The sequence below is a fragment of the Oncorhynchus kisutch genome, linkage group LG27 (assembly GCF_002021735.2).
Source record: "Oncorhynchus kisutch isolate 150728-3 linkage group LG27, Okis_V2, whole genome shotgun sequence".
Lineage (NCBI taxonomy): Eukaryota > Metazoa > Chordata > Actinopteri > Salmoniformes > Salmonidae > Oncorhynchus > Oncorhynchus kisutch.
Window position 1 is genome coordinate 36955464 of NC_034200.2, and position 27796 is coordinate 36983259.

A 27796-nucleotide genomic window follows, 5' to 3' on the forward strand; every position below is an offset into this window, starting at 1 on the left:
TGGCAGGCGGACTAGTATGGTATCATAGGTGCCGAGTTAGGGGGTGACTGGGTCAGACAACTCCCATTACCAGACATGTTTAAACATGTCTGTATACTTAAAAAAACATGTATCTAGAGAATGCAATGGGCGAACACAAACTCAGAAGCCTTGTGTAGATTGCATTGTGTAAAAAGTTACCCACCACATGGTGATTTGATTGACTGGACACTCATTGGCCCATATTGGTATGACCATGACTTTGTCAGAGCACCGAGTAAGCCTACAGGACCACTGCTGAATGTTAAAAAAAATTACAAAATATATTTTTTAATGATGTGATAAAACATTGAAGGGAGGAACGAAAACCTGCAGCTCATCAGCTCTCAAAAGTTGGACCATTTTTTGCAACGGAGGCCTATACTATGGCTACGCCCCCGTCACCCAATGTCGGAGGCCTATACTATGGCTACGCCCCCTTCGCCCAATGACGGAGGCCTATACTATGGCTACGCCCCCATCGCCCAATGATGGAGGCCTATACTATGGCTACGCCCCCGTCGCCCAATGATGGAGGCCTATACTATGGCCACGCCCCCCATCGCCCAATGTTGATGACTGCGCGACACCTATATGTGGTATGCTAGGGCCCCTCATAGTACTTCAAAATCATAGTTATTGAATTTCACAGAGAAGTGTCTGTCTACATACCACACTTCATCGCCCATTCACAGGTACCTCATTTGCCAAACCCCAGTCTCACACCTAACCCCTATGCTGTCATAGTCTGTCAGGGGGAAAGTTCTCTCGTCAGTTGCACAACTGAACGCATTCAACCGAAATGGGTCTTCTGCCTCTGAATCAGAGGGGTGCGGGGATGGGTGATGCCTTAAAAAGCGACGTCCATGGCATCAACGACCGGGGAGGCGGTGTTGTTGGGGGGGGGGGGGGGGCAGAACAGCAGATGTTTTCATCTGGCCAGCTCAGGGGTTCGAACCAGCAACCTTACTGGCCCAACGCGCTTAATCGCTAGGCTACCTGCCACCCCCATCTACACAGCCAGGCCTAAATGATTCCCAGTCACTGCGGAACAGCACTGCTACATTAGCCGTACAAGAAAAAGAAGAAGAAGAGAAGCTCATGATGCTGATGTCTCTGAAGCGTAAAAAAAAAAAGAAAGTGCGATCTCTAATATTTACCGCTGTTCGATTGTCACTTCACCACCCAATGGCCTAACTTAAAACTATCGGAGCCGGTCGAGACCATTCTACTCTCAAAGGAAGATGTCTCCCATTTTGATGGGTTTTTTTCCCCCCCACACAAATTTTTGTTGTCTTGCCAATGTATATACTTTATACATTGTCGTGTGAACCCCAAAGATTCTGTCGTGTGCTCTGCTATTTTCCCATGGAATCCGACTTGGATGTTTTCGATGCATCACAACAAATTCAAGTGGATAAAGGGGGCAACTTAAGATTGACTATTGAAGAATGCAATGTAATAAATGCCTCCTGAGTTTAGTAATAGCGTCGTACCTCATCAGAGCACAAACTGAGCATGTTTTGCTCCATCGTCTGGAACACACACACACACACACACACACACACACACACAGTAGGTCACAAAAGTGAGTACACCCCTCACATTTTTTGTAAATATTTGAGTAATATCTTTTGTACTCACTTTTGTTGCCAGCGGTTTAGACATTAATGGCTGTGTGTTGAGTTATTTTGAGGGGACAGCAAATTTACACTGTTATACAAGCTGTACACTCACTACTTTACATTGTAGCAAAGTGTAATTTCTTCAGTGTTGTCACATGAAAAGATATACTCAAATATTTACAAAAATGTGAGGGGTGTACTCACTTTTGTGATATACTGTATGCATGTATGCATGTTTATATATATATAAATAACTGTATAGACTTTAAACTCTCTCATGGATGGTCAGGCTTTGCATCCATAGCTTTGTCAATTAATTTGAGATGTCACATTGCTTCAGCCTCATCCTTACAGCCCCATCCTTGAGCCCCATCCTTGAGCTATTTACCAAAACAGAGACGGAGTGCAGATTTCCCATTTAAACGACATTGTGTGTTTGAGGTACACATGTTCTCCATAGATCTACAGATCTTCAAATGCCTGAAGAAGCATTTTACCTATCAATTTGATATAATAATCCTATATTATGTGCATCACAAACAATGTCTTAAGAAGGGAGATCTTAATAAAATGAGTTGGACTGTTTGTAAGGCGTTCAAGACATATTTTCATAATACATGATACAATGCCATATTTTGTTTTGTCAATACGTTTCTCTAAGTTTCTTGAAAACAACCAAAAGAAAAATCATAGTTTTAAGCTAGCTACAACATTTCAGGCATTACAGCATAAATATATTTAGCAGAAAGGACATGTTTCGCTGTCATGTAAGGCTAGTGGAACAGAGAAATGTATAGAAGTGACAATCATTTCATCTACAACATTGTAGCCACCTGAACGTGACCCTTATTGCGCAACTGAAGAGTTCGGCATTCATTGGTGAAATAAAAACAAGCTGTACATTGCGCATGTGTCATCCACGAATTGAACAATTATCTAAGACATACAGTACCTGCTCCTTTCGCTTCTGCCAGCGACCGCAGGGGCTTTCTTCCAAGATTTCACTCTCATCCTCGCTCTCTTCCTCTTTCCCCCGAGACCCCGAATTCTTCTCCTCGGACATGGTCATTTCAATCCAGTCAATCCCCCCCCCCCCTTTTTTTTTAAGGAACGCGCGTTTATAAACTAAATTCCTATGTTTAGCCTACCAAAATCAATCCGGTTTGCATAGGTTGCAAAATGCAGAAACTGTTACGAATTCTACGGTTTAACCTGCAGTCCGTGTCGTCCTCTCAAACCATATCCAACAATCAAATGAGTTGTCAAAACAAGCGCATACCCCGAGAAAGAGCCAATAGGGGATCTTCCAGGAGGTGCTGCAACACGCACAGCCGCTGTTGAACTGTGCTTGAAGTAAGAGCGGGTGGTATGCCACACTATACAGTCTTTCCATAGTGGCCTCTGCGGCTTTTTGTAAAAAATAAAAAAAATAAAAAAGATACATGGGAATCTCAATCGTACCCTCCTCGTGTCCTCTCTCCTCGTATCCTTCTCATAACCCATTGGATGAGAAAGTCAGAGGTCCCGCCGCTCTGACTTTCTCCTCCAATGGATTTTGAGAAGGATACGAGGAGAGAGAACGCGAGGAGTAACAATTGAGATTTTCCCATTATTTCCTTTCCGTCGGACAAGTTTCTGTGATCTTTGGCCACTTCCTGAGTTTTTTCTAATGTAAATACTACCGTAAAAACTGAAACGAAAACGCACGCCGATTGTGGGAGAGGACGTCTTTAAAAAAAAATGTTTACCCACCTCCTCCTTAGCATATCTACTGCTCATGCAGTTCCCTCTTTTTGATTTTACATTGTATTTCATAGCCTACTTATGTTTAATAGGCTATTGTACTGATTAACAATTTCCTTTGGGTTGTACAAGAGAGATTACATTCCATAATGTGTTTAAATAAATAAAATATTTAACCTTTATTTAACTGTGCATGTCAGTTAAGAACTTGCCAAAGGCCGAGGATAACCGCCCGGCTCAGGAAGTACGAGGTGAAGGCCCTCGTGTCTCTGACCAGGTTCTTTGGCTTCAGCGCAGAGACCTTCTCCCTGGCCGAAAGCGTATTTTGTCAATACCCATGGTTCTTTAGGATCCCAAAACCATAAACACAGGCCTGGGCAGACAGGGATAACCGCTTTAATCTCATTTTTCTTTTCTCTTGAACTGCTTACAGGTAAATAACAACAAATAAAAAAAACAGGGTTGTTCTGGAATTGCCTGGCATTTGCTTCCCTTGCTATTGTAACCTCGAAAAACACGTTAAAATTAAATAGTTATTGAACTGTTTATCAATGATAAAACATAATGCAAGTCGTTCATACTGGAAAACTTTGTTTACAGCACTTAGGGTAAGCAAATTGGCTTACTTAGTGATGCATAGAGTTGAAGTGTCATATTTTTGGGATTTAGACATATCTAATTTATTTAAATGATAAAAAGTGAACCAAAAAATATTGAATCTATTGTATAAATCAATAAAAACATTATGTCCAGCGGCAAACAGCCATAGGGTCCTCACATTTATGACTTACTAAAAGGGTGTGATTGGCTAATAATATTCCTTAATATAGGTGTGTCTAAATCCAGTGTCACTTGGTGTTACTCTATTTAAATGAAGGGAAATAACATTGTGAGCAAAATGATTAATCATATCACTTTAGTAAATTAAGGAATTAAGGAAACCTTAGATTTGAGCATTTGTGGCCTCCATTTCAGAAAAACCTAATTTACCCGCCAAAAAAGCATTTACATTTTTTTTTTTTTATCATCAGTGGTGTTACTTCTCCTCGCATTTTAGAATACAAAATAGTTCGAAGTCAAGTATGAGTACAAAAATAAATCCTGCAGTAGCTGTTTTCAAAGTGTTTGTCATTTTATTTCATATCTGGTAGCTAATGCTAATCACATAAAGAACTATTAATCCTATCATGACAAGCAGCAACCCTGCCTGGCTGGGGAGCTGTGCGTGCTGGGGAGCTGAGTGAATTTTTTTAGAAGTGCTGCACACAGGCATACAAATTGGTCTAATTTGCTGAACGTGAGACTTTGTCCTTGTGTTTCTTGACTATTTCCACTGTTTTGTTCACAAGCTAGGTTGTTTTTCAATGTTTGAGGCTACTAGTCAGATATATCAAAATATATTTATAACTAATCCAAGATCATTCATCTGTGTCGTTTACAGTGGGAGCAAATGAAGCATAGTGGGAAAAGCCAAGAACGAGCTAGCGAGATCCTATTAGCACGTTGTTGCATGTATTTGCATATTTCCGTCAGGGAACTCCTCCTCTGTAAAGTACAAGTGTGCAAAACTCAACCTTGCACTCCTTCTAAACAATGCAATTTTTTTCCTTTCGCAAAGCATCAAGTCTATAAAACTTTGTGGCACAGAAAAATGTAGGAGTTTACCACCCACTGTCTCAAGGATGGTTAACTCTGGGAAGTCCTTTGGCCTGCACTGGGGTAAATCAACTTTTCTTACAGCTTATTTGTGGAACAATCGTTCTTACATTTTTATGCTTTGGTGCCTCTAGGGCAATTATGAAACCTGTTGTGGACCTTATTATTATGAACGTGTTTTTTCTTTCTGCTTGTATTTATATGTTGATGTGTGTATGTACTGTAATTTCTGTAAAAACAAAGACCATCTCAGTATTACTCCCTGATAAAAAAAAAAAATCTTCATAAACCTGCTACGAAAAGTCAATTCTGACAAAAGCTTCTAGCCATGACCCATATTTTGTCTAATCTGTGATATTTTGGTTAAAAGACTCAAGTCATGCCCATCCATTTGTTTAGTTTTTATGTGGCAGAAACATACTGGCTGGTAAAATATCTTACTGTGGCCACAGTGGGTGGTGGAAAAATAAGTTAGTTTCAAGTCCTACTGGTGGTGATAATAACTAATGTTAGCAAAATGGTAAAAAATGATATATAGTTATTTTAATTAAACCTTTATTTATCCAGGCAAGTCAGTTAAAACCTCTACGGGATCGGTGTCCCCCCCTGCAGGACGGTTGAGCTAATGTAGGCTAATGTGATTAGCATGAGGTTGTAAGTAACAAAAAAAGAAATCCCAGTACATAGACAAATCTGATATGGGCAGAAAGCTTAAATTCTTGTTAATCTAACTGCACTGTCCAATTTACCGTAGCTATTACAGTGAAAGAATACCTGTCTACGCCTTGTCAGTCTGCAAGGAGCTGCCAGTCTGCAAGGAGCTGTCAGCCTGCATGGAGCAGTCAGAGCTGTCAGTCTGCAAGGAGCTGCCAGTCTGCAAGGAGCTGTCAGTCTGCAAGGAGCTGTCAGTCTGCAAGGAGCTGTCAGCCTGCATGGAGCAGTCAGAGCTGTCAGTCTGCAAGGAGCTGCCAGTCTGCAGGGAGCTGTCAGTCTGCAAGGAGCTGTCAGCCTGCATGGAGCAGTCAGAGCTGTCAGTTTGCATAGAGCAGCTAGATCTGCCAGTCAACCAGAATCTTCCAGATCTGCTAGTCAACCAGAATCTTCCAGATCTGCTAGTCAACCTGAATCTTCCAGATCTGCTAGTCAACCTGAATCTTCCAGATCCGCCAGCCAGCCAGGATCTACCGGAGCCTACTACCTACCTGAGCTTCATCTCAGTACTGGGCTTCCTCTCAGTACTGGGCTGCCCCTCTGTTCCGGGCTGCCCCTCTGTTCCGGGCTGCCCCTCTGTTCCGGGCTGCCCCTCTGTTCCGGGCTGCCCCTCTGTTCCGGGCTGCCCCTCAGTCACGAGCTGCTCCTCAGTTCTGTGGGGTTCTGGGTGAGGACTATTAGGCCATGGTCGGCGGCGAGGGTGGATTATCCCAGGACGCGAAGGGGAGGAACTATGACATTTATGGAGTGGGGTCCACGTCCCGAGCCGGAGCCGCCACCATGGACAGACGCCTACCCTCCCTATGGTTTTGAGGTGTGTCCGGGGGTCCGCACCTTGGGGGGGGGGGGTTCTGTCACGCCTTGGTCATTGTATTTTGTGTTTTCGTTATATATTTGGTCAGGCCAGGGTGTGACAGGGGTTTATGTTATTGTATTTCGTATTGGGGTTTGTAGTATTTGGGATCGCGGCTGATTAGGGGTGTTGTATAGGCTTGGCTGCCTGAGGCGGTTCTCAATCAGCAGTCAGGTGATTCTCGTTGCCTCTGATTGGGAACCGTATTTAGGTAGCCTGAGTTTCGCTTTGTCTTTCGTGGGTGATTGTTCCTGTCTCTGTGTAGTGTTCACCAGATAGGCTGTAATTAGGTTTCACGTTCCGTTTGTTGTTTTTGTATTTATTAGTTATTTTCATGTATCGTCACTTTTTCTTTATTAAAGATCATGATTAACCACCACGCTGCATTTCGGTCCTCTCCTTCAACAAACGAAGAATGCCGTTACAATACCATGCTATTGTTTGAGGAGGAGTGCCCAATTATGAACTTCAAAATGTATTCATAAACCAATTAGGCACATTTGGGCAGTCTTGATACATATTCAACAGAAATGCAATGGTTCATTGGATCAGGCTAAAACTTTGCACATACACTGATGTCATCTAGTGGACAAAATCTAAATTGTGCCTGGGTTGGAATAATACATTATGGCCTTTCACTTGCATTTCAAAGATGGTACCAAAAAAACAAACATGTTTTTTTCTATGTATTATATCTAATGTGTTATATTCTCCTACAATAATTTCACATTTCCACAAACTTCAAAGGAAACATCCTTTCATATGGTAGGTCCTGCACTACAGGCAATTAGAATTGGGTATGTCATTTTAGGCGAAAATTGAAAAAAGGGTCCGATCCTTTTAACCATCTGGCAGTCCGACGGACGAATCTGGGTTTGGCGGATGCCAGGAGAATGCTTCCTGCCCGAATGCATAGTGCCAACTGTAAAGTTTGGTGGAGGAGGAATAATGGTCTCGGGCTGTTTTCCATGGTTCGGACTAGGCCCCTTAGTTCAAGTGAAGGCAAATCTTAATGCTACAGCATACAATGACATTCTAGACTATTCTGTGCTTCCAACTTTGTGGCAACAGTTTGGGGAAGGCCCTTTCCTGTTTCAGCACGCAAAGCGAGGTCCATACAGAAATGGTTTGACGAGATGATTGGTGTGGAAGAACATGACTGGCCTGCACAGAGCCCTGACCTCAACCCCATCGAACACCTTTGGGATGAATTGTAACGCCGACTGCAAGCCATGCCTAATCGCTCAACATCAGTGCACGACTTTACTAATGGTCTTATGACTGAATGGAAGCCAGTTCCCGCAGCAATGTTCCAACATCTAGTGGAAAACATTCTCATAAGAGTGGAGACTGTTATAGCAGCAAAGGGGGGACCAACTCCATATTAACGGCCATGATTTTGGAATGAGAATGAGTGTCCACATACACTGACCACATACACTGGTCATGTAGTATATTTTCTTTAGGAATGTAGTGGAGTAAAACTTGTCAAAAATATAAATAGTAAAGTACAGGTATCCTACTTTAAAGTATTTTTACCACTGTCCTTTTCCAGACATGGCCTGCCGAGACGACACCGCCAAGACAATGACTACCTTGTCGTAACCCTGTGATGCCACCGCAGAGTCGACGAACAGTCCATTACTACAACCATGGGCTGTAGCGTACATTTAGTTTGAGCAGGCCTGTCAATGTCTCTGTGTTGGATCATTCTTGAATTACAGTGGGATTTGAATGAACTTCATTTTCCTAGATTTGTTTTTATCTCAATGTATTTGGGTACATCTTCCCATTCTTCGTAAACTCATATGGTAGCCCTGCCATGCTATGTTATCTTAGGTCTCTCTTGTCGTGATGTGTGTTTTGTTCTATATTTTTGTTATTTCATTTTTAATCCCAGCCCACGTACCCGTAGGGGAGGCCTTTTGCCTATTGGTAGGCCATCATTGTAAAAAAATTATTTGTTCTTAAGCACGATTCATCACTACAGAGAACGCGTTTTCCAATGCCGCAGAGTGCAATGGTGGAGAGCTTTACACCACTCCAGCCAACTCTTTGCATTGCTCATGGTGATCCGGACGAACAGTTTTTGTGCTGACGTTGCTTCCAGAGGCAGTTTGGAACTCGGTAGGGAGTGTTGCAACTGAGTACAGACAATTTTTATGCACTAGTTGTTGCTCCTAGATGTTTCCACTTCACAATAACAGCACTTACAGTTGACCGGGGGCAGCTCTAGCAGGGCATAAATTTGACAAATTGACTTGTTGGAAAATGGGGCATCCTATGACGGTGCCACGTTGAAAGTCACTGAGCTCTTCAGTAAGGCCATTCTACTGCCAATATTTGTCTATGTAGATTGCATGGCTGTGTGCTCGATTGTATGCACCTGTCAGCAATGGGTGTGGCTGAAATAGCCGAATACACTAATTTGAAGTGGTGTCCAAATTCCTTGTGTATGTACTTTTTACTCTTTATACATTTTCCCTGACACCAAAAAGTACTCGTTACATTTCAATTGCTCGGGCAGGACGGAATTATGGTCCAATTCATGCAATTATCAATTGCCGTCGCTACTGCCACTGAATAGTGTGTTTGTAAATTATGTCTAAGTGTTGGAGTGCCGTCTGGTTTGCTTAATATAAGGAATTTATATGTGTGACAACTGGGTCCTTTTTTTCCACCACTGTACTTAAGTATATTTAAAACCAGATACTCAATTAGTATTTTACTGGGAGTCATTTTCTATTAAGGTATAATTTTTTATTTGTTTAAATGTCACCTTTATTTAACCAGGTAGGCTAGTTGAGAACACCTTTATTTAACCAGGTAGGCCAGTTGAGAACACCTTTATTTAACCAGGTAGGCTAGTTGAGAACACCTTTATTTAACCAGGTAGGCTAGTTGAGAACACCTTTATTTAACCAGGTAGGCTAGTTGAGAACACCTTTATTTAACCAGGTAGGCCAGTTGAGAACACCTTTATTTAACCAGGTAGGCCAGTTGAGAACACCTTTATTTAACCAGGTAGGCCAGTTGAGAACACCTTTATTTAACCAGGTAGGCCAGTTGAGAACACCTTTATTTAACCAGGTAGGCCAGTTGAGAACACCTTTATTTAACCAGGTAGGCTAGTTGAGAACACCTTTATTTAACCAGGTAGGCTAGTTGAGAACACCTTTATTTAACCAGGTAGGCTAGTTGAGAACACCTTTATTTAACCAGGTAGGCTAGTTGAGAACACCTTTATTTAACCAGGTAGGCCAGTTGAGAACACCTTTATTTAACCAGGTAGGCCAGTTGAGAACACCTTTATTTAACCAGGTAGGCCAGTTGAGAACACCTTTATTTAACCAGGTAGGCCAGTTGAGAACACCTTTATTTAACCAGGTAGGCCAGTTGAGAACACCTTTATTTAACCAGGTAGGCCAGTTGAGAACACCTTTATTTAACCAGGTAGGCCAGTTGAGAACACCTTTATTTAACCAGGTAGGCCAGTTGAGAACATGTTCTCATTTACAACTGCATCCTGGCCAAGATAAAGCAAAGCAGTACGACACCCACTACAATTTACATACCGCCTCAACAGATCCACAAACAACACAGTCCCGCCGTAGCACTGTACACTGCCCCATCCTACCTCGACAAGAGGAATACCTACAGTGAGCTCCAAAAGTATTGGGGCAGTGATACATTTTTAAAATCTCTGTATACCACCCTTACCTTGTCACAACACAACTGATTGGCTAAAATGCATTAAGAAATTCCACAAATGAGCTTTTAACAACGCACAGCTGTTAATCGAAATGCATTCCAGGTGACTACCTCATGAAGCTGGTTGAGAGAAAGCCAAGAGTGTGCAAAGCTGTCTTCAAGACAAAGGGTAGCTACTTTGAAAAATCTAAAATATATTTTGATTTGTTTAACCCTTTTCTGGTTACTACATGATTCTATATGTGTTATTTCATAGTTTTGATGTCTTCACTATTATTAGACAATATATAAAATAGTACAAATAAAGAACAACCCTGGAATGAGTAGGCGTGTCCAAACTATTGACTGGTACTGTACAGTATGTTACACGGTGGCTGCCATGGCATTTCTCTTTAAAACAAAATAGAGGGGTGGGGGCAGAGGAGCGTGTGTTGAGAAAGAACTGCAGCATGTAGCTGAGTCACGTGAGTGAGAGCACAGAGCAGAACCACAAATACCACAAATATAACAACGAGACGTTTCACTGGATGTATAAATGTGAATCATCCGCCTGGCGTTTTCCCTCACTACCAAATATGGGAGAATAAGGATTTTGGCCGACATTCAGCATATGTTCTCATCGGTGAAACAATTTTTGTTCACAATACAGTTTTCGGTTCCCAAAACTAGAATCTGTTATGAACAGAGTGGACAAAGTTTTGTAGACTTTGCCTTCCCAAAATGTTCTTCTTATTATCTTTTTGTAATTTCGTTGTTTAGAAGATGCGCAAAGGCAAATTGAGTTATTGCACACGCACACTTCAGAGTAGTCGTTCCCTAACGGAAATATGCAGATGATGCTAGAACACACTAATGCTTGGCTCTGCCCACATCCTTGCTTGTTCTGCCCACTATGACAAATGTATACCCAGTTATAAATATCTTTGTTTTTACCAGTTGAAGGTAAGGTATTTAGATTGTCATAATGGCGACAATTTCTTCCCCAACCCCCTTTTCTATAAAACATTAACACGCTATGAACTGAAGCGCATAAATAAATAACTGCAGCAAAACACTGGAAAAAAAAGATGCGCATAGTAGAGCGCATTAGATACATCAACTCGGACGTGTTTAAAATCGATTATAATCTAATGTCGACTTTGCTTCTGGAAAACGGTATCAAGCTACTGTGTTTGTTTTTTTACACATGTTCAGTTCTTGGTTCTTTGGGCTGCACGAGTGGAATTTTGATATGGAAGTCCCTAGCGTGTTTCTGTTATGGAGAAAAGGCCTCAATGAAATTGACATTAAAATGTAGAGAATGAAACATTTGCATCTGTTGGCCATTATTAAGTAGCCTATTCATTTCCATACCATTGTAGGTTACTGTAGGCTACTATTTGATACAATAAATATGTTGACACGACTATTTAACTGGAGTCATCGCAAATCACTTGTGTAGCCTACCTGGGACTGGCAAACGGATTTAATAAATAGCCTACAAGTTCAATGTATTGTTGGAGCCGTGTGTTACTTAAGCAATAAGGTCTGAGGAGGTGTGGTACATGACCAATATACCATGGTTAAGGGCTGTTCTTAAGCACGACGAAACACAGAGTGCCTGGATACAGCCCTTAGCCATGCATGGTATATTGGCAATATACTACAAACCCCCCAAGGTGCCTTATTTCTATTATAAACTGGTTACCAACTTAATTAGAGCAGTAATAATGACAGTCTGATATACCACCAGTGTATGTAAACTTCTGACCCACTGGAATTGTGATACAGTGAATTATAAGTGAAATAATCTGTCTGTAAACAATTGTTGGAAAAATTACTTGTGTCATACACAAAGTAGATGTCCTAACCGACTTGCCAAAACTATAGTTTGTTAACAAGAAATGTGTGGAGTGGTTGAAAAACAAGTTTTAATGACTCCAACCTAAGTATGTAAACTTCCGACTTCAACTGTATCTTTCTAAGCAAACCATGTCAAAATTGAATGACAATCATAAACCTAGATTTTATGTGAGAAATTGCCAAGAAACTGAAGATCTTGTACAACACTGTGTACTACACCCTTCACATTACAGCGCAAACTGTCTCTAACCAGAATAGAAAGAGTGGGAGGCACCGGTGCACAACTGAGCAAGAGGACAAGTATATTAAAGTGAGAAACAGACACCTCACTCAACTGGCAGCTTCAATAAATAGTACCTGCTAAACACCAGTCTCAATGTCAACAGTGAAGAGGCAAACTCCAGGCCTGATTTAATTCACATTCAGGGGTCTTGGCAGTCCTGTTTCTTTGTGAGTCATTGGGGTATGTTGTGGTGGACTGTCATTACAATTGCTTCACAGGAACCTGGCAAAATTGCGTTTGTAGTGTAGCTAGCCACTGAATGGCTCTCAATTCACTGTCAGCATACAGTTGAAGCTATAACCATTTTTGGAGATAACTAGAGCCCTCAAACCGTATCCTGATGTCGACAGCAGATTGGTGAAAATAAGTTACATTAGTCTGTAGCTTATGCCTATTGAAATGCCAAGTTAATCTCGCAAATGGGCAATTTATAACAGTTTATAGTGTAATGACCTGGATAGATCATAAAGGAACAATTGTACAGAGGATGGAGTTTACGAATTCACGATTTATTAACCCAACTTCACACAGGCTACTGTTTGGGCATAGTCCACGCCAAATACATTTAGGATACCCGTATAAAACAACCGTGAACATCTCTTGTGAAGACCAGACGTAAGAGAGAGAACAATGGCTAAACATGCCCTTAAACTTGCGATGGCGCCCCCCCCACCAAAACATTCCAGGCATTCCCGTGGTTGGCAGATAGCAGGTTGATTGGCATGTCGAACCCCGCGAACACTGGGTACAGGTAAGTACAACACAACCAACGAACAGCATAACACACAACACATAGCTTGCAGTGCGGGTCTGGCACATTATAAGGACACAATTGCTAGAAATAACCCAACATTAGTTTTTTTTTAAGTTGGACAAAGTGTTTCTTGCTCAGAGATTTCGAGATCCTCTGTCCCACTTTCATCACTTAAACTCTCCTGTTGGTTTTATTTATAGGCTATGCTCATGCCCAAAATGGATTTATTTATAAATATAAACCGGGTTTGAGCCCTGAATTGGCTGAAAGCCGTGGACTGATTGTATCCCAGGGTTCTGACAAAACATTTATTTTTAGTATTCTAATTATGTTGGTAACCAGTTTTTAATAGGAATAAGTCACCCAGGAGGTTTGCCTAATATGGCCAATAAACCACAGCTATATCCAGGCAGTCCGCATTACTTACTCCCCCTTAGCCGTGGTATATTGCCCATAAACCATGCCCCCCCTTGTGCCTTATTGCTTAATCATAGCAGTCAAAACTAGTTAAATCGACATCCATTGATGGAGAATTATCTGGCGAGTTTAATAAGGGCACATTAACTTTTCTCTTGCGACATATTGAATATTTGTTACGTCATGTCATAGTTCGCAATAATTATAATTTTTTATGAAAACCTAATTTTTTCCCCTTCTTAATTACCTCGATAGCGTAATGGAACAAATGGTTTATTGTATAAATGTGGCAACTCCTCTCTTGCTGTGGGGGGGAACAAAAATGTGAGCTGGTTTTCAGGCTTTTTGTGCGGCTTGAATGGTCATTGGACTATAATTTACCTGTTAGACCTGGCAACCCTGCTATCGGAACCCTGTGATGACAATTGCTCCATTCTTAAAACCATGGACTGACATGTGCATGTGGTGTCAGTGTTGTATTGGTTTTGATATTTACAGTGCTTTCGAAAAGTATTCAGACCCCCTTGACTTTTTCCACATTTACATTTAATGACACTACTGTTGAAAAGTTTGGGGTCACTTATAAATGTCCTTGTTTTTGAAAGAAAAGCAAATGTTTTGTCCATTAAATTAACATCAAATTGATCAGAAATACAGTGGAGACATGGTTAATGTTGTAAATGACTATTGTAGCTGGAAATGGCAGATTTTTTATGGAATATCTACATAGGTGTACAGAGGCCCATTATCAGCAACCATCACTCCTGTGTTCCAATGGCACATTGTGTTAGCTAATCCAAGTTGATTATTTTAAATGGCTAATTGATCATTAGAAAACCCTTTTGTAATTATATTAGCACAGCTGAAAACTATTGTTCTGATTAACTAGTAGACTAGTTGAGAATCTGGAGCGTCAGCATTTGTGGGTTCGATTACAGGCTCAAAATGGCCAGAAACAAATAACTTTCTTCTGAAACTCAGTCTATTCTTGTTCTGAGAAAGGAAGGCTATGCCATGTGAGAAATTGCCAAGAAACTGAAGATCTTGTACAACACTGTGTACTACACCCTTCACATTACAGTGCAAACTGTCTCTAACCAGAATAGAAAGAGTGGGAGGCACCGGTGCACAACTGAGCAAGAGGACAAGTATATTAAAGTGAGAAACAGACACCTCACTCAACTGGCAGCTTCAATAAATAGTACCTGCTAAACACCAGTCTCAATGTCAACAGTGAAGAGGCAAACTCCAGGCCTTCTAGCATAAACAAAAACAAACTAAAGTATAAAGGCATGCTCCATATATCTCTTAACCTCTCCTTAAACCCCAAAGGGACCTATTCAGGTAGTATTAAGGATTAGTTTTCTGATATCCTTGATATGCCCTTACATTGAAAAATAAAGGGCACTGACCAATATTTCAAATTGAGGTCTGTTTAATGGGTCCCCCTTTTGCCTTTTAAAATTGAGGGACATTAAAAGAGGCCAATTGTTTAATTTAAGGCTGATTTAATTCACATTCAGGGGTCTTGGCAGTCCTGTTTCTTTGTGAGTCATTGGGGTATGTTGTGGTGGACTGTCATTACAATTGCTTCACAGGAACCTGGCAAAATTGCGTTTGTAGTGTAGCTAGCCACTGAATGGCTCTCAATTCACTGTCAGCATGCAGTTGAAGCTATAACCATTTTTGGAGATAACTAGTGCCCTCAAACCGTATCCTGATGTCGACAGCAGATTGGTGAAAATAAGTTACATTAACTGAATAACATAGGATCGTCGTAAGGAATGAACCAAGGTGGAGCATGGTAGGCGTACATTTTTCTTTAATAAATGAAAACCAAACAAAACCAACAAAATGAAACGTGAAGCTATACAACTAGCGCTGACAGGCAACAAAACATAGACAAGATCCCACAACAGAAAGTGGGAAAAAGGGCTGCCTAAGTATGATCCCCAATCAGAGACAACGATAGACAGCTGTCTCTGATTGGGAACCATACTCGGCCAAAAACAAAGAAATAGACAACATAGAATGCCCACCCCAAATCACACCCTATCCAAATAGAGAAATAAAACGTCTCTCTAAGATCAGGGCGTGACAAGGATGGTATCATAGGATCTTTCAACAGACTGGGATGCATTGTCCCGACAACATCAAAATAGCCTTTCCAGACTCTGAAGTGAGGGGAGCCATACTTGTGAACACTAGAAAAAGTTTCAGTTTAATTTGGATATCCTGTCTCCAAATGCGCATCAGCCAATTACAATCGTCGACAAAGTTGCACGTGACAGAATGCTACATTGTAGCTTGTCTCAACAGAGAACCTGGCACGTTAGCTGACAGTGAATATTTCCTGTAACAAATTCCGCATCAACCTATCAAAAATCTTAGACTTTATATCCACCAACCAATGGCAATTTTCTTTTTAATAGGTCCATTTGGCTACCAGAGGGATATTTTAAACCTCCGAATTCAAGGTTCACTTTCGTTCCACTAGGTCTGTAAAGGTTAGTGTACCAATATTGGATAATGCTTCCTTGACTAGACTACTAGCTAATGTTAATGTTAATGTTAGACAGAATTCAAAAGGCACGTTTTCACATATATGACAAGCCCTCTTTTTGTAGTGCAATGATCAGACAGCTAGTTAGTTATATGCGGTAATATTGTGATCATTTGACTGCAATCGCAGAATCTCAAAATCCTTGAGGAACTGATTACAAATGGAAGACTAACGTAGTAATTGAAGTTATGAGCGCAACAAGTTTTTCAAAAGTAGGCGTGAATTAATACAAACATTTAGCTAAACTTGAATATGTATAATGTGAGTCCCTTTAATGTCAGGTGCAATTTGAGAAAACAGTGTTATTGGTGTGATAGCCATGGAAGCATCGACTGAATCAGTTAGTTGTTACACTATATTAACTGAACTAGTAACCAGCAACCAGGCAGAGCAGAACAAACACAATGAATCAATACAATACAATGCTCCGCGCTCAACTTATTGGCCCTCGTAGTTCCATCAGGAAACTCCAGTCCTCCTCTTGAGTTTGAAACACTTCCCCACTGTTTCCTAACACTATATCCTCCATATTCTCCAGCAGCTCTGTGACCTGATATCCATCACCCCCTGTTCTCATTGATGAAGACATGACACCTGTTTCCACATCTCTAAACAAGCCGCTGGAGGGCCTTCCATTCTTTCTCAATGTGTTGCTCAATGGTTGTGTCTCCCAGACAAGTCCCCGTAGGTGAACAGCACTATAGTGTGAGACTCGACTTTGTTGCACTACTGCTCTTCCTAATTTCTCACTGTAGGAAGCATCCACCCGTATGACCAGGAGGAGAGTGTGGGGTCCTGGAGGACAGAGGAACACTGCACACAATCTCCTTCACCCGGCATCCTGGAGTGTCGATCGGTGAACTCCTTGTTTTGTTTCATTCTTACTTAGTAGTATTTGTATTAGGGATCCCCGTTAGTCCAAACATATGAAAGGACTTACATTACATATAAAACAAAAATATAACATCATTTAACATTATTACACCACAACATAAAATGTTGAATACTACAATTTCACAATGAATGCGTTTTTGTACCTTTATTTTACTAGGCAAGTCAGTTAAGAACAAATTCTTATTTTCAATGACGGCCTAGGAACAGTGGGTTAACTGCCTGTTCAGGGGCAGAACGACAGATTTTGTACCTTGTCAGCTCGGGGATTTGAACTTGCAACCTTTCGGTTGCTAGTCCAATGCTCTAACCACTAGGCTACCCTGCCGCCCCATGCCTGTGTCTGTACCTTTGTGTGTGTCTCTTCACAGTCCTTGTTGTTCCATAAGGTGTATTTTATTTTTTATTTTTTTTACATCTGATTCTACTGCTTGAATCAGTTACCTGATGTGGAATAGAGTTCCATGTTGTCATGGCTTCCTTGTAGCCATAGTAGTTCTTCCTAACTCAAACAATTGTCTGCCCAGGATGGTGTTTCCTTCTTTTCCCAGACCATATATGTCCCAGCAGCACAATCCTCAGCTCTGAGAGTTGGAGGAAGTTCTCTGGCAGAGGTTTATCCATTTCTAAATCGGAATCTATGGTTCAACATTGTTTTGAACATGTAGACTGAGGAATGTTCTGGCGGCAATGCGGGCACCCTCACGCTTACAAGTAGTGTGTGCTCTCGTACTCCGTGATGAAGTAGTTTTAGCATGTTAACCCTGGCAAGACTGTGGCATCCTAAACTGCATCCCCAGAGCATGTTCAGACCAGCTGAATAATGATGAGTGAGAAAGTTAGACACACAAATATCATACCTCCCCCCACCTCCAGTTACTGTAATGGTGAGAGGTTAGCACGTCTTGGGGGTATGATATTTGTGCACCTGTAACTTTCTCACTTATCATTATTCACGATTCATTCAGGATTATCCGTAATCAGGGTAGTGTCCACAATGTCGAAGTGTTTAGAAACATATTTTATCCTTATTTTTAATAAAAAGTGATTCCAAAATGACAATATATTATTTACTATTCATTTGTATTGGGCACAAAATAATCTGTAACACAAGCAAAACAAACAGCAGATGCATCCAACAAATGTGTAGAGTCATTGCTTGCTGTGAATGTGGACACCAAATATGGATTTGTTGTGCCATCTTTTGTGCTTTTCAGGCAAGCCTGGGGAAAGGACTGAAAGAAAAAAATGCATTTATTAAAGAGTCAAGACAGAGACACCAGAAAGAGGCCCAAGACTCAAGATCAGAGGCCAGTGAGGGTTGTTCAGAACTCACTCAATCTGGTAAATTGGTGACGGTACACTTTGAGCTGCTTATCCTGACACTGGCGGGGTTACAATTGTCTCCACTCCCCTCCTCTTTGACCCTAACTATTTGACGTGTACAGATCTGTAAAGGTCAAAGCAATGTAGTGAAGACTAAGCCACTGCAAAGCTTAAACTTATTCACTCACACCCTTCAGATCTGCACATATTTATAGTTGAGTTCTGGAGTAGGGAAATTAGCTGTTAAAAGTTCTACTCTGCGAGAAGACGTTGCATGCACAAACTAAAAATATTGGGTACATTTCCACCACAACTAAGATTGTTGAAGTGCAAGGAGAAACGTTTCTGCTGTTTTGCTCCTGCAGCTCCCACGTTGTAGCAGCTGTGCAAATGCACAGAAAGTCCCCGCATGTAAAAAAAATAAATAATAATAATTCATCCTGCTCCCCTCCTCTCTACCTAAACTTCCCTCACAGTCCCTTCAGTTTCCCTTGAGTCCTGTTTGTTTTTCTGTTCAGCCTACCTTAGTTATCCCTCACCCATTCCCAACCAATCAGAGAGCATGGAAAAGGCGCATCTGGAAACTGCACCCACTCAGGTCAGAGCGTTATCATTGTCCGAAGAAAGGAGACACATTTTTCTGAGGACTATTATTATTGTTATTAATGGGGCGGCAGGTAGCCTAGTGGTTAGAGCGTTGGACTAGTAACCACCAGGTAGCCTAGTGGTTAGAGCGTTGGACTAGTAACCACCAGGTAGCCTAGTGGTTAGAGCGTTGGACTAGGAACCACCAGGTAGCCTAGTGGTTAGAGCGTTGGACTAGGAACCACCAGGTAGCCTAGTGGTTAGAGCGTTGGACTAGGAACCACCAGGTAGCCTAGTGGTTAGAGCGTTGGACTAGTAACCACCAGGTAGCCTAGTGGTTAGAGCGTTGGACTAGGAACCACCAGGTAGCCTAGTGGTTAGAGCGTTGGACTAGGAACCACCAGGTAGCCTAGTGGTTAGAGCGTTGGACTAGTAACCACCAGGTAGCCTAGTGGTTAGAGCGTTGGACTATTAATCACCAGGTAGCCTAGTGGTTAGAGCGTTGGACTAGTAATCACCAGGTAGCCTAGTGGTGAGCGTTGGACTAGGACCCACCATTAGGCTACCCACCATGTAGGTAGCTGTGCAAGATCGAATCCCTGAGCACACAAGGTAAAAAGGTGTTGCTCTGCCCCTGAACAAGGCAGTTAACCCACTGTTCCTAGGCCATCATTGAAAATAAGAATTTGTTCTTCACTGACCTGACTAGTTAAATAAAAGGTGAAATAAAAAATTGTGGACAGTAACAAGAATAACTGAAAGGGTTGAATGCATTGAAATGATTTCTTGGATTTCTTTTTACATATTGTGTAATAATGGATAATTACCACAAATTACTTAGTAACTTTGATACGTTTGCAGCCATATGTTGTATTGCACAGCTATGACTATTAATGTTGGAGTTGCCAATACTGCTTGGCATATTCTGCCCTCCCAAGCAAAAAGGCAGTAACTGCTCATTTGGTCAAAAATTAGTTAATGTCATTTTTCTTACATTAAATACATGCTTAATCATGTGGACAAGTATCCTGCCTCTATTGTATTGTGGAGAAAATGTGGGTCTTGTTAGCAGTAACTGCATAAAGGTACTGTGAAACCAAGGTAAATGGCAGCAACTGAACTTACTGCGTTTCACCTTGGTTTCAACCTGACCTTGGCTGCAGTTACTACGTTTTATCTTGGTTTCATATAATTTTATACTGATGGTGATGCAATCGAACCTGTATGACACTGACTGACAGCCACACACACATACATTGCTAATCTAGGGATACAACACCATGGCACAGCATTCCCAGGGAGAAATTATGGTTGAACTTGCTCTGAACATCCAGACACTGGTAAGAACTAGCTAGCTAAGTAGATCTGAGATCAAAATGAGCTAGCTAGCAAGTGTAACAGTTGTTAAAGTACTATGTGAATTTCACCAGGTTCATATATTAATATGTTGTGTTGATTTGTTATGCATGCCTGCATCCTGGGAGAAGGAGAGTGTGTACTTATGTTTTGACCTGCGTGCTCGTGCTCAAATCACTTTGATGCACAGAGGTAGGCACGCTTTTTCTGTCTTCAGAAAAGTTGGATTCCTGTAAGTACAAAGTCACACACACAGTGTTTTGTTCATGAATAATGATGTATATTTAGAGGTCACTCATAAGTGGATGGTATTGTTAAGATGCACTTGTAATTGTACTTTTTAGGATGATATCAACATTCTGAATTCAACATGTGGTTAATAGCTAGCTAAGGTATTAGCAGGCTATTGTATGTGTGAACGATGGATAGCTCCACGAATGATCCCAGTCTCTCCTTGTGCATCTGTTGTAGAAAGAGGTGACGATTCTCAGAACATAATGTGGCTCTACAAATGTTTTATTTCCTTTTGGATGCAGGTATGTGGTTTTATCTATGTAAAATATGTTATGTATAATAAGGAGAGTGTATTAATTTTTGTATAATCGAAAATAATTTTGATGCAGAGAAGAGAAAGAGGCGACGATTCTCAGAACAGATGTGCTCTACAGATGTTTTATTTCCTTTTGGATGCAGATGCAGAGAGTGAGTTCTGCTTGATTAAAACTATCTGATCTCCAAAGTCCACGTTTATAGTCTCAATCAACCACACACCGGCTATAGCACCGGCTACACAAGCTAAGCATAGACTATAACAATGCTACCTGCTCTCATAAGAGGAGATCTGCAATTGATATTAACTTCAATCTATTAGCCATATAATGAATTATATTCTGAAATTTCACCTGATGGTTTCTTTGAATCAGTACACCATACACACGATTTCTAGCCAGTGACAGCCACTTAGTTAAAACTGACGCACCTCTACCAAAACGTCAAAACCTACCTCGCTAGCATTAGCATGAAGCAATAGATTTGTGCTACATGTTCCCATAAGAGACGATCAACAGTTTATACTAGCTTCAATCTATTAAACCTAGAATTAATATAATCCCTATAGTTTTATTCTGACATTCAATGGGTTATTTGAATCCAGTTGGACGTGCACCCCATACTGAATTGTCAAAAGCCACACGCACCTGTTTTGACATGCCAAACGTGTGCTCATCAATGTGTCGGCTTCAGTGCCATCATTACATGAATGCAGAAAAGACAGTTTTGCATGACTTCCACCAATCCCTGTGGTCTAGAGGATTAGTATCTATGTGGATCAAATGTCACGTTCTGACCTTTATTTCCTTTGTTTTGTATTTATTTAGTATGGTCAGGGCGTGAGTTGGGTGGGCAGTCTATGTTTGTTTTTCTATAATTTGGATATTTCTATGTTTCGGCCTAGTATGGTTCTCAATCAGAGGCAGGTGTCATTAGTTGTCTCTGATTGAGAATCATACTTAGGTAGCCTGGGTTTCACTATGTGTTTGTGGGTGATTGTTCCTGTCTCTGTGTTTTGCACCAGATAGGGCTGTTTAGGGTTTCACACGTTTCTTGTAATCAGTTGTTCATGTGTACGTTTACGTATTAAAGGAACCATGGACACTTACCACGCCGCATATTGGTCCTCTGATCCTTTTCTTCGGAAGAGGAAATCCATGACATCAAAGTTGCCATGTGAGGGTGTATTAGGACAGTACAACCACGTCAATACTAGGTTTTTATTCCTGTCAATGTGCATCCATGCAATTTTTTTGTATTTGTCAATAAAGATGAACATTTAAGAGTCTTTTTTGGGAGCATGTATGAAATTAATAGATTAACTGAGTTATGACAGTGAAAATTATTATCTTCATGTTTTCACAAGATAAAATCAACATTGATTATATCCTATATTATAGAATAACTGAAAAGGATTAGGATTAGGTTTGCACCCCACAAAATGTCAGTATTCATTATTATCATCCATGACAGAATAGAATCATTAGGATGCATGTCCTTGACTTATTTGCTCTATTTATTTCAGTTGAGTTTGAGGGCCACATTCCAACAAAGATTCCTGATCTACCCCCTTCAACTGAAGTCACAGTGTCAACACTATTTGAAGAAATTGAGAACCACTGATCTACCCCCTTCAACTGAAGTCACAGTGTCAACACTATTTGAAGAAATTGAGAACCAGTGGGTGGTCTCTGACTCCTTAGACATCAGACTATCAGATGAGAAATCAATTGCGAAATGATGATGATGATGAAGATTATCATCCAGCTTCAGAGTTGGATGTTCCAGCACAAGTGGCAGCTGAGCCCGTGGACACAATATCCAGCCCCGGCGTAACTTCCACTTTGTGACTGATTCTTCAACATTATTCCCAAGAATCTGCTGATATTGATTGGAATCCATGCGACCCTGAACTTTAACAAGATTCCCAGTACCGGCACTGGCCACACAGCATGATGGAACCCCCACCAAATTTTACTGTGGGTAGCAAGTGTTTTTCTTGGAACGCTGTGTTCTTTTGCCACCATGCATAACATGCCTTGTTATGACCAAATAACTCATTCTTTGTTTCATCAGTCCACAGCACCTTATTCCAAAATGAAGCTGGCTTGTCCAAATGTGCATTTGCATACCTCAAGCGACTCTGTTTGTGGCGTGTGTGCAGAAAAGGTTTCTTCCGCATCACTCTCCCATACAGCTTCTCCTTGTGCAAAGTGCGCTGAATTGTTGAACGATGCACAGTGACACCATCTGCAGCAAGATGATGTTGTAGGTCTTTGGAGGTGGTCTGTGGGCTGTTTTTGACAGTTCTCACCATCCTTCGCCTTTTTCTCTCCGATATTTTACTTGGCCTGCCACTTCTGGCCTTAACAAGAACTGTGCCTGTGGTCTTCCATTTCCTCACTATGTTCCTCACAGTGGACACTGACAGCTTAAATCTCTGCCATAGCTTTTTGTAGCCTTCCTCTAAACCATAATGTTGAACAATCTTTGTTTTCAGGTCATTTGAGAGTTGTTTTGAGGCCCCCATGTTGCCACTCTTCAGAGGAGAGTCAAAGAGAACAACAGCTTGCAATTGGCCACCTAAAATACATTTTCTCATGATTGGATGCACTTGTCTATGAAGTTCAAGGCTTAATGAGCTCACCAAACCAATTGTGTGTTCCTATTCATCAGTGCTAAGTAGTTACAGGTATTCAAATCAACAGAATGACAAGGGTGCCCACATCATTGTTATAGTCTATGCTTAGCTTGTGTAACCGGTGCTATACTGCAGCGCTGTAACTCTGCGTTGTGTGTGGTTGATTGAGACTATAGACGCGGACTTTGGAGATCAGGTAGTTTTAATCAAGCAGAACTCACTCTCTGCATCCGGCATCTCTCAGTGCATCAAAATGATTTGAGCATGAGCACGCAGGGCAAAACGTAAGTACACACTCCACTTCTCCCAGGATGCATGCATAATAACAAATCAACACGACATATTAATATATGAACCTGGTGAAATTCACTGTTACACCCACATTTTTGCATAGCCTATTTTTCACATATGATTTAATTTCATACAACTTAATATTGCTACACTAAAAATCTTTGTCTGGACAAAACCCCAGTACTCAGCTTTTATTAGAAAATGAATGGCATGCCACTGTGATCATTTTCTGTGATGACAGAGTAAATTATTATGCAGTCTCAGAGGGGTTCCCAAACTTTTTCATACGACTGTAATAGCATAAATGAGAAGTATAGTAAACTAACAAATGAAAATGGCAGATACTGCTCTTTGCAGTAACTTCCGTTTAAGGGTCAAAGGTCATGTCATAGGTCAGGGTCAACATGAATTTTAAAAATGTACTTGTAGTAAGGCTACAGATCATTACATCTCCAATGATATCCCTAGAATTAATTTGGCTGGACAATTAAACAACTTTGAAGCCATTTTTCTCAGTTCCACACTATGAGCAGTTACTGCCTTTTTGCTTGGGAGGGCAGTATTGTTGTATAGTATGTAGCATTGTACCCGTTGCCATCGGTGTCATTGTTTATTGGTAAACATAGTTTTCATATGAGCATGATACTGCAGTGTTTTATATAGTGGCCTTTGTTAAAGTGGTTGTTGAGCTGCCACGGGCGAGCTTCTAGAACTGGGCGAGCTTCTAGAACCCTCCCGGACGGGTAATTTATGAATCTGTGTCACTGGGCCAGATCAGCACAGCAGGGCCTGAGAGAGAAGGTGCCATAAATCTTTATCTTGTCAGTCTCAGTAATTGGTTTAAATTCAATTTAAGGGCTTTATTGGCATGGGAAACATGAAATAGATAATAAAAAAAGTGAAATACAAACAATAAAAAGTTACACTTACAAAAGTTCCAAAATAATTTTAATAATTATGCTTCTCCCTCTTACAAGAGGTTCATCTTTAGGTTAATATTTATACTGCTAAGTTTATAGCCCTGTTTATAGCTGTGTTGTAATTGTGTAATTATGCTTATTCATTCATTCATCTATATTTATATTGCATAATTATGACACTTTACTGATGCTGTTATGTTATGCATGTTTTTGACTTAATAAACCACAATTAATTCTGAGAAACAAGTACTATTCCATCCACGATTCACTCCCAGTCAAGATTTATGGTATGACCTAAAAGTGTCTTAATGTGTGTTGGTGAAGAGGAAAATGAATTAAAACCCTGAAAAGAGAAGCATCAGTATTGTTACTGGACATCCTGTGGCGGGTCAGAAACCAAATCACAGTCGGCATAATTGTACTAGCGTGTGAGGGCATTCACAGCCGACCGCACAGACGTGTTAGGGCATTCACAGCCAACCGCTCAGATTGTTGAGGGCATTCACAGCCGACCGCTCAGACATGTGAGGGCATCCACAGCCAACCGCTCAGATTGTTGAGGGTATATCAGCCGACCGCTCAGACGGATGAGGGCATTCACAGCCGACCGCTCAGACGGGTGAGGGCATTCACAGCCAACCATTTTTATAGTTTGACTGTGTGTGAGCAACTTCCATTCATTTCTACTCATTCATTGAAATGCTGGTTGTAGGGCGAATGCAGGTAGAAGTGCATTTCATGGCTAACAAAAGTGTCTGCTAAAATGTGTTGACGGTGCAGAATAAAAACATAAACAAGTACTGTACTCTTTGCTGTACTTGTTGACAGTCTCTCTCTAGTCAAGGTAGCAGAAACAAACACACCTACTGCCAACAGTGCAGTAAGTGTGGTTTTTTATATTAAAAGTTTGGCGATCTAATTGGAATGCCTTGGAAATCAACAAGTCGATCGCGATCGACTGTTTGGTGACCACTGAATTAGAATAATATTAGATGTAGATTTGTTTTCAATCTTCTGTATGTGCCTTATCTTTTTTTGTTTTTCAGGCAGGCGTCAGAAAGGACAGAAAAACCAAAGAGGCCCATGGAGACTCAGATGCAGGATCTGAAGTCAGCGAGGGTTGTTCAGAACTCACTCTTAAGAAACCACCTTGTCTGGTACCGGTTAAAGGGTAATTTCACCCTGGAGGACTCTGGGCTTGTTTTCATCATGTCTGAGGCATTTCTAGGACAGTGAGATGTGTTTCACACATAATTGCCAAGGAATAAGGCGGTTCAGGGCTTCGCGCGCTGAACGGCTATTGGTTTATTGATGGGAAGGGGCGAGATACAAAAATAAATATAGTCCTGCTTTGTGGCATTTCGAAGGCTCTATGTTATACTGAGTGCTCTATAGGTTTGTGTGGGTGTAGATATCATTGTACCTGTACATAACAGCTCTAAGTCGTCTCCTATAATGTTTGATGAGGTGGGAGAACACGAAGGAAGGGATTTGAGACCATTCTTCCACACAGAAACTCTCCAGATTCTTCAGAGTCCTTGGTCCTCGCTTGTGGATTCTCCTCTTCAGTTCACCCCACAGGTTTTGGCCTAAAATCTCCTGCTGCTGGTGATGCTCTGATCCACCTCTACACAGATGACACCATTCTATATACTTGTTGTCCTGCTGGAAGATCCAACGACGACCCAGTTTTAGCCTCCTGGCAGAAGCAGACAGGTTTTGGCCTAAAATCTCCTGCTGCTGGTGATGACTTCTGGCACTTCTTTGGACACTGTTAACAATCCTCCAGACGAGCTACAATGCCATACAACACTCCTTCCGTGGCCTCCAACTGCTTTTAAATGCTAGTAAAACTAAATGCATGCTTTTCAACCGATTGCTGCCTGCACCCGCCCACCCGTCTAGCATCACTACTCGGTTCTGACTTAGAATATGTGGACCACTACAAATACCTAGGTGTCTGGTTAGACTGTAAACTCTCCTTCCAGACACACATCAAACATCTCCAATCCAAAGTTACATCTAGAATCGGCTTCCTATTTCACAACAAAGAATCCTTCACTCATGCTGCCAAACATACCTTCGTAAAACTGACCATCATACCGAATCCTTGACTTTGCTGATGTCATTTACAAAATAGCCTCCAACACTACTCAGCAAACTGGATGTAGTCTATCACAGTGCCATCCGTTTTGTCACCAAAGCCCCATATGCTACCCACCACTGCGACCTCTATGCTCTCGTTGGCTGGCCCGCACTTTATATTCGTCACCAAACCCACTGGCTCCAGGTCATCTATAAGTCTTTGCTAGGTAAAGCGCCGCCTTATCTCAGCTCACTGGTCACCATAGCAACACCCACCTGTAGCACGTGCTCCAGCAGGTATATTTCACTGGTCATCCCCAAAGCCAATTCCTCATTTGGTCACCTTTCCTTCCAGTTCTCTGCTGCCAACGACTGGAACGAATTGCAAAAAAAAAAAATCACTGAAGCTGGAGACTTATATCTCCCTGACTAACTTTAAGCTTCAGCTGTCAGAGCAAGTTACCGATCACTGCACCTCTACACCCCATCTGTAAATAGCCCAACCAACTACCTCATCCCCCAAATTGTTATTTCTTTTTGCTCTTTTTGCACCCCAGTATCTCATCTGCACATCTATCACTCCAGTGTTAATGCCAAATTGTAATTATTTCGCAGCTATGTCCTATTTATTGCCTTACCTCCCTAATTGTACTACATTTGCACACAATGTATATAGATTTTTCTATTGTGTTTTTTTCCCTATTGTGTTATTGACTGTACGTTTGTTTATTCCATGTGTAACTCTGTTGTTGTTTTTGTCGCACTTGTCACGCCTTGGTCATAGTGTTTTGTGTTGTCGTTATATATTTTGGTCAGGCCAGGGTGTGACATGGGTTTATGTGTTGTGTTTCGTATTGGGGTTTTATAGGATTTGGGATTGCTAATGATTAGGGGTGTGTCTAGTTAGGCTTGGCTGCCTGAGGCGGTTCTCAATCAGAGTCAGGTGATTCTTGTTGCCTCTGATTGGGAACCGTAT

The 27796-nt window shown here is 41.3% G+C and overlaps 1 protein-coding gene across 2 annotated transcripts in view; it reads right to left on the bottom strand.

The window, feature by feature from the left end:
* LOC109872036 (nuclear receptor-binding protein 2) overlaps positions 1-3076 on the bottom strand; it is a 63169-nt gene extending 60093 nt beyond the window's left edge. Inside the window, exon 1 of one of the 2 annotated variants that reach the window (XM_031806456.1) lies at positions 2596-3076. In XM_031806456.1, the coding sequence (XP_031662316.1) occupies positions 2596-2712 (117 nt within the window). In that variant the 5' untranslated portion in view covers positions 2713-3076. The remainder of the gene's footprint in view (positions 1-2595) is intronic. The other variant, XM_020463119.2, reaches the window with a different exon arrangement.
* Between the last annotated feature and the right edge of the window lie 24720 nt (positions 3077-27796).